At 44.9% G+C, this 13,520-nt stretch overlaps 1 protein-coding gene across 6 annotated transcripts in view; it reads right to left on the bottom strand.

The window, feature by feature from the left end:
- Nucleotides 1–13,520, bottom strand: part of RIN2 (Ras and Rab interactor 2) — a 246,307-nt gene that overhangs the window by 58,116 nt on the left and 174,671 nt on the right. For 5 of the 6 annotated variants that reach the window (XM_055372352.2, XM_055372353.2, XM_031004947.3 and 2 more), the window contains one exon: nt 9,088–9,188. In XM_055372352.2, the coding sequence (XP_055228327.2) occupies nt 9,088–9,188 (101 nt within the window). Of the gene's footprint in view, nt 1–8,679; nt 8,820–9,087; nt 9,189–13,520 lie in introns of those variants that run through there. The other variant, XM_031004948.3, reaches the window with a different exon arrangement.

Genomic DNA, 13,520 nt, shown 5'->3' with positions numbered 1-13,520 from the left:
GGTGGTGAGTCTGGGATCAACAACTTGTGGAAGAATATTAGTACCAGAGGCCCCTTATGTAGAGAGACAGAAAATAATGGCCCATACTGAAGATATCTATCAACTAAAAATATCTGGCACAGGACCAATTCCAATTTGTCTTAAAGACATACACACACACAGAGCAAACAAAAAATTCCCAGAAAAACTTCAACTTCAAAAATACCTAGAAGTTGATGCCCAATGATTTCTTAACACCTTCAGACATAAAAATATTTCTTCAGAATTTTGAAGTTCAGAACTTGAGTCTAGTTATAGGTAAAAAAAAAAAAAAAAAAAAAGAATATTGAAATGGAATTAAACATGTCTCTGTAATATTCTATTAGTCTGGAGAAGAAGGGAAACCCCAATCCATTATTCTGGACACGGCAGGACCCTGGCCTGGCTAACACAGTTGACAGCATGGAAATTGCCAGGTGAGCAGAAGAAACCTTTTACCCACCACCCAGCATGGGAAGAGTGGTGGGCAGAGAGGCCTGGGGAAATGGATTGTCTTAGAAGGACCCCTGCATATTTAGCCAAGTTTTAAGGGCTATCAGAGGCCATCCAGTTTATCTCCTTATTTGAGATCAAAATGCTAGAAATTGATAAAACTGGTCCTAGGTCCAGTTTTCCGACTTAGGCAGTTTCCCTAGAGCAAGCAAGTTCATACTTAATTCCTCAAGGCCTTTTTTCATCCCATTAAACTCTAAAAGGAAAAAGAATCACTAGCATATTTGGGGTTACAGATTTTATTCCTCCATGGCGAAGGGCTGCTGCTTTTTGAGGGTGGAGCCCCAACTTCCTCAAAAAAGATTTGTAAGAGCATATCACAGGAGAACTATTCTGAAAAACCTTTAGGGCCTTTGGTAATTTTTAAGTTCTATCAACTGAGGCCCAGCAGAAGAGGACACAGAAATGGGAACAAAAGCTCATGTCTGCCTCCGGGGAGATGCTGCCATTTCAGGAGGTAAGAAAAAGTGGTGGCTGTTTTGCCCAGGAACTTCCTCTCGTTGACTCTCCAGCTAGAGATGAGAAGGCCAGATACCGAGCGAATGCTGGCAGAGGCTTTCATTCGTTCCTGTAAAAATAAGAAAGAGGAACAAAGAACCTGTTGTCCTGGTTTCCCTTGGAGCTGAAAACAGGCAGAAGAAGGAGCCAGGCGGGCTCCAGTCTTGGTCCCGATGCCCTTCAAGCCCGGGGCATGCACCCTGCTTCACGGAAAGGCAAGTGTTCCACGGATTGGCAGTTTCTAGTATTTAATTGCTCTGGGTTACACTGGTGTTATTTCCTAGCAGATGAATTCTAACTAAGCAGATATTTTATGGCAGAACCAATTGCCAATATAGCAGCAATGCAAAGCCTACAGAGCACAAAATAGCTCCAATTCTGGAGTATGCTGCTGGTGACATTGTGTGGCCAAGGTCAAAATAGCTCCAACTCTGGAGTATGCTGCCGGTGACATTGTGTGGCCAAGGTTTACTGTAAACAGATAAGCTAGCCACTACATTGGAAGGTGCTACCCGTCAACAAAAACAGAATCAATTTCTAGGAAACTGCATTTCTAGGATGATCCAAAACACCTTGTAAGTCAGTGAAAAATCATGCATGATCTACCATTTAAATGGACTGTAATGCAAAAACATCAGAAGGATACACACCAGAGCAAAGAATTAAATCAGCCATCCCAACAAACAATAAAAAATGATTCTATCTTGGAGTGGGGGTGCGGTTGGGGACAGGGTGTTGTTTATTTTTATTTTCTGCATTGTGCTTTTTCCACCATGTACATGTTTTACTTTTGGCTATCAAAAAAAGAAATCTTAAATGTTTCTTTTAAAAAACTTCCCAAAGATAACAGATATCACCAGTCAAGATAGACTGAACAGCTCTTTAGGGCATTTTTTATCTTACACTTCTTATTCGTTAATGAAATTGATGTACCTCTGACCTAAAGTTACCTGCTTCCCACCTGAGGTTCTCGGGACATCTGCTGTCCTCCTCTGTTCATCTGACATATTCTATTATGTCCCATTTCGTTACATGATACTCACTTGTTTACAATTTTTTCCCTCCTTAGGTTGTGTAAATCTTCAGGCTCCACTGTCTTGGTATTTTGGTAAATATGATCTGCTGAATAAATACTTTCTCTTTCTTTTCTTTTCTTTTTTTTTTTTTTTGAGATAGAGTCTCACTCTGTCACCCATGCTGGAGTGCAGTGGCTTGATCTTGGCTCATGGCAACCTCCATCTTTCAGGTTCAAGCAATTCTCTTGCCTCATCCTGAGTAGCTGGGATTACAGGCATGAGCCACCGCGCCTGGCTAATTTTTGTGTTTTCAGTAGAGAGGGGGTTTCACCATGTTGGCCAAGCTGGTCTCAAACTCCTGACCTCGTGATCCACCCACCTCAGCCTCCCAAAGTGCTGGGATTACAGGTGTGAGTCACCCTGCCCGGCTTAAATATTTTCTTTAATTTGAGTTTAGTCGTTGCTACATTGGTGATAGTGTAGCATAGAATTCATTGAAATCATGTTCAGGACACTCCTGATTGAGTTGAAATATGGAAATATTCTAGGGGATTGGGGGTAAATTGATCAAAGTAATCATAGTAGAGAATCCTCAGTGACATAGCCGGAAAATGTCTCACCATAAACCTGTTGCTGCTACATGGCCTGCCCTGTAGCAGTAACAGGTTTGTGAGCAAAGCCATCGATGTGTGATGTGTTTACTCTGTGGACTTTCATCTAGCTGGATACTTATTTGTGCAATTTTGCTGAGTTATGTTTTACTTCAGTGGAAAATTATTTAAAAAGCAGCACCAAGTGAAGGTGGGTCTGGTTCAAAAAGCCACAGAGTCGCTAATGTGGTCACAACTGTCCCTCTTGAGACTTAAGGAAGTGGAACTCTGGGCATCTTTTCCCAGGCTGCGGCCACCATTCTTCCCTTCTCATCTTCAGTTCTCACCTCTGGGCAAGTGAAGAAGTGAACAATTGTACAAGGGAGGAGCCTTCTGGGTTTCCTGTGGTTATAATGTCAATGCTGTCACATAGCCACTGGGAAGCTCAGAGCTTCCCAGAAGAGGCCAAAGGTGATGACCAGCTGCTACATTGTAGCATTGAGAAGAGCAGGCCAAGGAATTTTTGAATTTCCTGTGTCATGTCTGGTTCTGTGGTGGGGCAGGAGGAGTGAAGACCTGGGACCGCAGGCATCTCACAGCAATCCACTTGGGCTAGAGGACACCAGCGAAGTGGCAGCAGGAGTGACAGCTACAGGAGTGTGGAGGAAGGGATGAGCTGCAGTTCTCACTGACCTGCTCTAGCCAGGATGCCAGGGATCCTGCACAGGCAGCCTGAGCCCAAACAATAGCTCGGTAGGTTGTTCTGTGGATCCCTCTGTTCCGCCTGAGGATAAAGTGATCTTTAGAGACTTGTCTCAGCCTAGAGGGGATGGGTTCAAGTGATGATGAGGGTGGAACCTACCTCAGGCCTGGTGAGCCTACCCAAAAGAGGCCTGCTTCCGCCAAATGAAAATGGACTGTGGAATCATGTGAGAGGGAGAGGGGAGTGAAATGCCTTCATGTTCCCATACTCTACAGTCTTTGCAGGGATGCAGTGGGAAGAGAGGAAGCAGGAAACCACACTGGGAGAGAGCAGAGAACCAGGAGCAAGAAGCCCTCAGTCTCGCCCCTGGCTTACGGGCTTCTATTTGGTAGATCAGCAGAGGCATGGAGGGAGATTTAATCAGCTCCTACTCTATTGGCCAAAGATTAAAATAGCTCATGGTAGAACTGGTCAGGGAGGCACAACTGGAGACTGGGGGAAGGGCCTCTGCCCTATTTCTTTGCTAGGGAGGAAGCCTTAGGCCTGTCACACATTTTCAACTTTTTATTTTTTTATGCACCGGTTGGCGGCCGCCTGCAAGAGGTCTCTGAGGCATGAATACTTGAAAATCACTAAGGGGCTTGGCACCTTTCCTTTATCCATTCAACAAATACTTGCCAGTGCATGCTCTATGCCAGATACTGTCCCCGGCACTGCAATCCCAGGGTGAAGGACAGACCCAGCCCCTGGTCTCACAGAGCTTACCTTCTAGTGGTGGGAGGCAGGAAATGCACAGATAGGCCAGGTGTGGTGGCACACGCTTGTGATCCTAACTCTTTGGAAGGTCAAGGCGGGCGGATTGCCTGAGCTCAGGAGTTAAAGACCAGCCTGGGCAACATGATGAAATGTCTCCACTAAAATACAAAAACTTAGCCGGTGGTGGCAGCGTGTGCCTGTAATCCCAGCTACTCAGGAGGCTGGAGGCATAAGAATTGCTTGAACCTATGAGGCGGAGGTTGCAGTGAGCCAATATCACACCACGATTGCACTCCAGCCTAGGCGATAGAGTGGAAGTCTGTTTCCAAGAAAAAAAAAAAAGAAAGAATGGACAGGAAGCAAGTGAGTATATGTCCTGTGTGTACAAGTTCTATGAAGAAACATAAAGCCAGGTAATGAGGTAGAAGAAAAGGAGGGCTCAAGGTTGAAGGCTTCCTGGGGGAAGGATGTGCCAGGCAGAAGGAACAGCAAGTACAAAGGCCAGGAGGCAGGAAGTCAGTGGCAAGGAAGTCAGTTGGACTGGAGCTGAGTGATGGGGAGAGAATGCTAGAGAAGAGATGGCAGAGGAGAGGGGTGCTGGGGTGTCACATCTTGTAGAGTCTTGAAGGCCATGGTAATAATTTTGGTTTTAGATGCAAAATTATCAAAAGGCTTTGAACAAAGGAGAGCTGTGTCTTGGACTTAGGTGAACTAAAAGGTTCACCATGCTGCTTGGCTAATAGCCTGGAGAAAGTGGAACTGGTAGAAGCAGAGGCACCAGGCAGGGGCTACTACAGTGGTGCTGGTGAGAAGTGGTTCCATCCTGGATCTATTTAAAGGTAGAGGCCAAGCACGGTGGCTCATGCCTATAATCCCAGCACTTTGGGAGGCTGAGACAGGTGGATCACTTGAGGCCAGGAATTCGAGATCAGACTGGCCAACATGGTGAAACCTCATCTCTACTAAAATTACAAAAATTAGCCAGGCATTTTGGCACATGCCTGTAATCCCAGCTATGTTGGGAGGCTGAGGCACGAGAATTGCTTGAACCTGGGAGGCAGAGGTTGCAGGAGGCTGAGATCGTGTCACCACTGCACTCCAGCTCTAGGCAACAGAGCGAGATTCTGTCTCAAAGAAAAATAAAAGGTAGAGCTGCCTGGATTTGGAGATGGATGGGAGGAGGGCAGTTATGACAGGAACGGAGGCACCGTTGATGAGTGCAAGGCCCAAGAAGCTGGACGCATGGTGACTGGGATGGGGAAGACTCAGGAAGGAATGAACCTATGAAGGAACACTTCCTGAGTGGGCAGTTGGTTACCAACCTCTGAACTCAAAGAGAGGATTGGCCAAGGGAGTATAAGTTGGGAATAACCAATGTATAGATGGTATCAGAGCCACAAGACTGGGTGGGATAACCTAGGAAATTACTCCACAGACCACCTTTTAAAACTACATATAGTGTGGCTATTACCACGTGTCAGGCACTGTGCTGAGTCCTTGACAGCTATTAACTCACTTAATCTTCCCAACAACACTGTGAGGTAACTCTGTTATTATTCCCATTTTAATGAGGAGAACACTGAGGCACAGATATTTTTTAAAGTACCTTGTACAAAGTTAGTGGGAGAGAGAAAAGGAGAGGTGTGAAGAGTGAAAAGGAGTGGCTCAGCCGGGCGCAGTGGCTCACACTTGTAATCCCAGCAATTTGGGAGGCTGAGGTGGGAGGATCCCTTGAGCCTAGGGGTCTGAGACCCACCTGGGCAACACAGAGAGACCCCAATCTCTACCAAAAATTAAAAAAAAATTAGCTGGGTGTGGTGGCAGGCACCCGTGCTCCCAACTACGTGGGAGGCTGAGGCGGGAAGATCACTTGAGCCTAGGAGGTCAAGGCTGCAGTGAGCTGTGATTGTGCCACTGCACTCCAGCCTGGGTAACAGAGTGAGACTCTGTCTCAAAACAAACAAACAAAAACCAAACAAACAAAAAAAGAAAAGGAGAGGCTCAAAGTGTGATCTCCGGGTTCTCCAGGGCTGGAGTTCAGGGAGATAAAGAAGAACCAGCCAGGGCACTGGGGGCAGCAGCAGGACAGCTAAGAGGATCCCAGGGAGGTGTGGGGTCCCAGAAGCCAAGCCAAGCAAATGTCCCAAAAAGGAGGGCAGATGGACCATGGCAGACGACACTGACAGGAGACAGGACGGGAGGTGGGCACTGGCCATCGGGCCAAAAACTGACATCTTCACTTTCTGTAGCCTCATTCTGAATGAACTTCCTTCCATTTTGATTGTAGGCAACAAACCACAGTAGTAGTATCACGACCTGTGATTTTGTCACCAACAGAAACCACAGAGGTTTCACCGTTGTCACAGCTGTTACAGAGATTGTGTCATTTATGCCTATCTGTCATGTGTAAAACAGAAGCACCTATGCCATGGAAGCACATGCTGAAACACACACTGAAACATTCTGATCACTGGACTTCACTGTAATTGTTTTTCCGACGACATCCTATATATCTTATTTTATGCATTTAAAAGATTATTCAGAGAAGGAGTCCATGGCACAAGACAAAGTTAAAGATCAAGGTTATCTCAATATTAAGCACGAAAGAGCAACCAAACACTAGCACAGCTAGAGTAATAGTGATTCCTAACCTAGGGGACTAGCTGGGTGCTTAATCTGGTATTCCATCAACTAAGGAACCATAGACATTTCGTGGTGGCTGTGGTGGGATAGGCGACTCCCTATCCCAGCTCACACTCACAGAGTACGAAGCTGCAGAGGAAGCTGACTGCGGTGCATTTCCTGCAGCCGTCAGACGTGCAGAGCCAGGGGCCCGGGGGGTGCTCGCTACTTCTTTCTCCAGGGGTTTTGCTGAAAGCAACTCTGCTACCTACTGGTCTGCTTTCCTCTTCCCTCCTCTCCCCTTTGGCTGCTGCTCTGTGCCAGGCTGAATTGTGGCCACAGCTGTGCTTTTCCTTGATCTTGGAAATAACTGAACTGGCCCTCCTGACAGCTCCATTGGACAAAATGGAGAAATTAAAACCAAACTCACTACTTCTAAAAAATCAGCAAGACACTCCAGCACAGAAGCCAAAACTGTGTAGTTTTCCCCACAGCACAAAGTTTCCACATCAGTCAAATGCAGGCCCTAAAGAGCTTTCCCTCCTGGAAGTGCTAGGAAGATTCCGTAAGTTAGTCGCTATAAGTGACTTAGAACAGTAGTTTAATATGAACAGTGTTGCCACATGGCAAACATGATCTATATTGTTAAATAAAGACAACTCATCTTGCTTTTTCCTCTTTCTTTTCTGTTAAAAGAAAAAGCCAAATAAAATGCCTTTGCAAATGTATAAATTCATGAATTAAGCAACATAGCATTCAAAGTGACATTCATCTGGGAAAAAAGGCTATTGTGGACTGCTTACAGTTATTCTTACCTCTGAAAAGGAAAAGATGGAAGGAAATGTTAAAGATTAAGCAACCACCCAGCTCTCACTCTAATACCCACCGGAGTCAGAAAACAAGATCTTGATGGCCCCTCACATGTTCAGAACGTCCTTCTCACACCCCCAAAATCCCCTGTGCTTATATGCAGGGGAAAGGTTTCCTCCGCTCTGTGTCTGGGTGTCTGTCATCTGTGGAGCTTGGGGTTGATCTCACAGAGCCGCCTTTCCTGGCTATGAAAGAAATCAGTGCTACCAAAGCTCTCTTTTCTGTTGTTATCAGCCTAGACTCCCAATTAAATTTTAGCTCAACAAGGCACAGGATAAAGAGAAATTCCCTGGCTAAAGTTCCACGATGTTTGAAACTACTCTGGAGGTGAGGCAGAGAGTCACTACCTGAAAATCATTGTGCATTTGTCTAGTTTATGGGGAAAAAATAAGACTTTCACACTGAGGTCAAGAACAATCATAGAATGCTGGGTGTGCTGCAAGGAGCAGGGGGACCATCTGGTTCACCCCCATCGTTTTGTAGAGAAGGAAAGGAAAGGAAGGCACAGAGAATTAAGGGTGAGTGCTGTTCCCCCAGAGACATCGGGTATCAAAGTACCACCTTCCAGCTGCAAGTGCCTCCCTGGGATGTTGCTCTCTCCCGTCAGCGTACAGCGGAACTAGTCGGGCTGGTTTGAAACTTGCCTGGACAACCAGAACCATCTGGCTGGCCTGCCTGTTGCATGACTTGCAGGCAAAACCCACTCCATAAATCTCAGCCTCACACTGCTCCAGGCAGGCTCAGCCCCACTTTCTGGGAGAAAGGGGAAGCTGTTAATAAATCTGGCCTCTAAGGCACGAAGTGTCTGTGTCTTTTTATAGCCATTATATTGTTATCTTGTTAGCATCAAAGTTGGAAGAAGTCACCTTCAACTTCCCACCACCCCCCGACCTTTGCACCCCCTTTCTCCAGGTACAGACCAGTCCCTTGCCTCCTATTCAGACAGTGTGCAGTATGTGCACAGGTATCGCCTTCAACAGCACAGCACGCCGTCTTCCCTTTGTATCGAATTTACAACCACATCCAGTTTCCAATCACTGCACGGCTTTTCAGGTTAATGGTTTTTTCGAGACTGCTGGGGTTTTTTTCTGACCTGAGAATGCAAAACGAGTCCATCCTCTTTAGCTGCTCCCCTGTAAGCCTTCTGGAGACTCACACGGCTACACTGAATTCTACTTTGCACACGCTGGATCTTGCTGCGTTACTGTTTCCATCATTGGGAGTAGGTGGATATGGCACAGACAATTTTAGGTTTCCGGGTTCTGGTGCCAGGAGGAATTGAGAGAGTATAAAGTTCAAGTGCCTTCAAAGTGATTAAAATAAACAAGCAGACAACTAGTTCCTAGGCCACTCCCACCTCCTACAGAGGATTTCATCTAGAGCTGCTGCCACACTCCCAGCTCCCAGACTTCTGAGGAGTGACTGCAAGTCAGCCCTTGGCAGTGCCAGGGTTCACTCGATCCCTTTCTCGCACCCATCACCTAACCGTGTCTCTGGTCACCTGTGGGTTTCAGCGGGTTCCAGGCCATTTTCCAGGTTGACATCTGTCCGCACCATCTCCTGTTTCAGTTCTCCGATCTCCGAGGCAATTGTGTCAATGAGCTATTCAAAGACAAAAATAGTATGACGTCAGGAAGTGGAGAGGCGTGGCATGCCCACGGCGCCCGGGGAACTCAGGCTCTTCAATAGGAACAGAGATGACCATCTTTTTCTATTTCTTTTTTTTTTTTTTTTTTTTTTAATCTTGGCTCTGTGAATTTCCTCTAGCCAGAGGAAAAAATAAAGGGGGAGGAGGCAGCTTCTCCTTAGAAAGGGGAAGAACTTAGGTTTCGGTATTGTAATAAGGAAAAGAATATGACACCCAGTTTGTTAGGTTTCAGTATTGTAATAAGGAAGATAATATAACACCCAGTTAGCTTTCTCAACATGAATATAGACGGGAATAAATACATCCTGGCAAAACTGGGCCTCAATATTCATTTGGCAAGGGAAACCCTCTAAAGGAACCCCCTTTGAAGGATTGAAATTCATACAATGATTATTTTGTTATAGAAATGAGCTTATTTAAAAGATATATCCAGCTTACATATTGATTTCTGAAGACATCAAAATGATTTCTTGTTCTATTCTTTGCACTGCTGTGGAGAGAAGATTGTTGGGGAAAGGGAAGAGAAAGGACTGAGTGAGGCTGGGGTGGGTGAGTGGGGAGGAGGGGAGTGGGCCCCAGGGCCATCTAGGGGAAAAGGCGGCCCCATCTCAGATCCCCACCTATCCATGCACCTGCATCTGACCCTTCAGGCTGGTCTAAAATCTTTCACCCTCCTATTCACTCATTCAGCAAAGTCTTTCCTGGCACGTACTAGGCACTGTAAGTGTAGAGCGGCTGTTCTCAAGGGTGCCACTCTGCTCACTATTTTTTGAAAACATAGTAATTTTCCATACAAACGTTATTTACATTAACAGGTAACAGGTCCATTATTGTTTAAAAATAAGCGTTATTAAATTCCTTCATTTTAATTTCTAAGACGGCAACTATTTATAGATATGATCCATACAAACATAAGTTCTTTGGGATCCTCAATAATTTTTAAGAGCATTGGCCAGTCATAGTGGCTCATGCCTGTAATCCCAGCACTTTGGGAGGCCGAGGCAGGCAGATCACTTGAGGTCAGGAATTCAAGACCAGCCTGGCCAACATGGTAAAACCCCATCTGTACATAAATACAAAAAAATTAGCCAGGCGTGGTGGTGCGTGACTGTAGTCCCAGCTACTCCAGAGGCTGAGGCAGGAGAATCACTTGAACCCAGGAGATGGAGGTTGCAATGAGCCAAGATCATGCCACTGCACTCCAGCCTGGGCGACAGAGTGAGGCTCCATCTCAAAAAAATAACAACAATAATAATAATATTAAAGAGCATCAAGGGGTCCTGAGACTAAGAAGTTTGAGCACTGTTCTCACTAAAGAGAAATGTTGTCTTGTCTCAAGTAGCTTTTATCCCACCCAGACTCTGGGAGGGAAACTTCATTTGTGCTTAAAGCTTGTTCTAAAATGTGACCCCAACTATTCACTCATTATTTCGACAAACTTTTATGGGCTCCCGCTTCATGCCAGATACTACAAATGGGGAGTGGAGCTGAGAAGATCTCAGTTCTCATGGAGATGAGATTCTGGTGGGGCAGAAAGACACCAGAACCAAGCACTGAGCAGTTCCAGAATGAAGACAGATGAAGGTAATGCTGTGGGAGCAACAAAGGGGCCAAACAGATCAGGGCGGGTTGGTCAGGGCAAGTCTTTTTTAAGCGATAGAGCCTTGAATGACAAGAATGCCATGAAAAGATCAAAGGAAGAGCCCTCCACATGGAGAGAAAGTTCTGGAGGCCAGGAAGGTGTGCAGGAGGAGAGGCAGGCAGGGATCAGATCTTGCCAACTTTGTAGATCATGGTATTCACCACCTTGGGTCTTCCGTGATAAGAACCACTGGAAGGCCTTAAGTAGGAGAAAGCCATTTTACATCTGTTTTATGGTCTAAACCGATCACCTTGGCACTGAGGTGGTTGGAAAGGGCAAGATGAGAAACAGGAAGACCAATTAGGAGCAACTACAGTGGTCTAGGCAAGAGATGATGCAGCTTGGACCGAGGTGGTAGCGGTGGAACTAGAAAGAACGGGGGAATTTAGGAACAATTTGACATAGAAATTGATATAATTTGATGGATTGAATGTGGGCGTGGTAGAAAGAGAATAATCAAGGATGGCTCCGAAGTGTTTGGTTTGAGCAATTAATAAATGGCATTGCCCTTGACTGAGATGGGAGCAATGGGGAAGAATTAGACTTGAGGGGGAAACTGCGTTGAACTTCGGGCAGATTAAATTTATTTCAGTTGCTTATCAGCCATCATATAAATCTGTGAAGTAGCTTCTGACACTCTGGATGGAGATTTTTCTATGTTTGGAAGTCACTGGCATGTGTGGCTGGCATTCTAAAGCACTGTGGCAGGGAGAGATTATCTAAGGAGAGAGGTCGATGGAGAAGGGGGCCCAGCAGATAGCTCTGGACACTCCCAGGACTTAGAGGTCAGAAGAAGGGAAGCCAGCCAAGCCCTTCGTGCTTGATCCATCCCCTCGGTGCCTGTGACTGCAGTAAGGACCAGAGAGGGAGCTTCCAGAAGCACTGGGGCCTCGAGAGAGGAAATGATTAGGAGATCCTATTTTATACATAGCTCTGTGGCAAAGTTTTTTTAAAAAGTCTGACAATGCCAAATACTCTAGGATGTGGGAAAACAGGATCCCCCTTGTCTTTCTCTGTTTCCTGTTGCTATAACAGAATACTACAGACTGGCTAATTTATTAAGAACAGAAGTTTATTTGGCTCATGGTTCTGGAAGCTGGAAAGTCCGAGAGCATGACTCTGGCATCTGGTAAGAGTCATCCCGTGGCGGAAGGCAGAAGTGAGTGGAGACAGGGAGAGGAAATCGGCCAAGCTCATCCTTTTTGTCAGGAAACCACGTCTTTGAAAACTAACCCGCTACCAAGATGACGGCATTAATTCATTTGCGAGGGCAGAGCCCTCATGACCTAATGATCTGTTAAAGGTGTCACCTTTTAATACCGTTACAATGGCAATTACATTTCAACATGAGTTTTAGAGGTGACATTCAAACCATGTGGCCCCTCTTACCCTGCTGGAGGAATATTACCCCCAGAGCTACTTTGGAAAGCAATTTGGCAACATCTTGTAGGGTTAAAGATACACAAACCTATATGTGTACTTTAGAGACTAAACTTGCACGTGGGCCCAAAGATACCTTTGCAAGAATATTTGTTGCACCATTATTTGTGAGAACACCTAAGGGTCCATCAATAGGAGAATGGATACATTAATTGAGTATAAAATGCTACATAGCAGTTAAAAATTAATGAACCAAAACTGTATGTATGAACACATGTATAAACATAAAAGCCCAAAAGGCTTTTTTTGAAAGCAAAAAAAAAAAAAAAAAGGCAAATCGAGAAGCATTACATACAGCATGTGAAGTTTAAAACCATGCAAACGTTCCCAACACAAAGAAAAAGATACATGGATGGATATCCCAGTTACCCTGATTTGCTCATTACATATTGCATATCAAAATATCACCTGTACACCCCAAAATATGTACAACTATGACATAACAAATTAACAAATAAAATGTATCCATATAATGTTTATATTGATAACATGTTGAAAGAATACTATTTCGTCTATGTTAGGTTTTAAAATATATTATTAGGCCAGATGTGGTAGCTCATGCCTGTAATCTCAGCATTTTGGGAGGCCAAGGTGGGAGAACTGCTTGAGGCCAGGAGTTGGAGACCAGCCTGGACAACATAGTGAGATCGTCTCTATAAAAAGTTTTTTTAAAAATAAAATACTGTCACATGTTATATTATTAAAATTATAAGCGCGTGCAAAACTGTACTGTATGTTTATAGATACGCACATAGACACAAAGGCTATCCTAATATGTATGGCGTTATAATCCTAATCCAGGATAGTGGTCACCTCTAGACAGGAGAAATGGATGAAAGTGTTCACAGGTCAATGGGCTCAGTCACGTGTGAGATTTTATTTACGGATTTATTTCGTAGAGACGCTTTCTCACTATGTTGCGCAGGCTGGTCTTGAACTCCTGGCCTCAAGGAATCCTCCCACCTTGGTCTCCCAAAGCTCTGGGATTGCAGATAGGCACCACTGTGCCTGGAAAGATTTTATTTCTTAAAATGAAATGGCGAAATGATGACATTTGACAGTGCTGAGTGATGGGTATTTTAATATGGTGTGTGGTTTTCTGTATGCTTAAAGTACTTTGTAAACAAAATTTTAGGAAAACAAGAAAAAGAAAGAGTGGTGTGTATGAAAATGGAAGGAGTGAAGGGACTAAAAAGGTAGAAGC

The sequence above is a fragment of the Gorilla gorilla genome, chromosome 21, assembly GCF_029281585.2.
Source record: "Gorilla gorilla gorilla isolate KB3781 chromosome 21, NHGRI_mGorGor1-v2.1_pri, whole genome shotgun sequence".
In the NCBI taxonomy this organism is placed as follows: domain Eukaryota; kingdom Metazoa; phylum Chordata; class Mammalia; order Primates; family Hominidae; genus Gorilla; species Gorilla gorilla.
The sequence above is the reverse complement of the archived record's forward strand: the minus strand, read 5'-3'. Positions and strand labels throughout refer to the sequence as shown.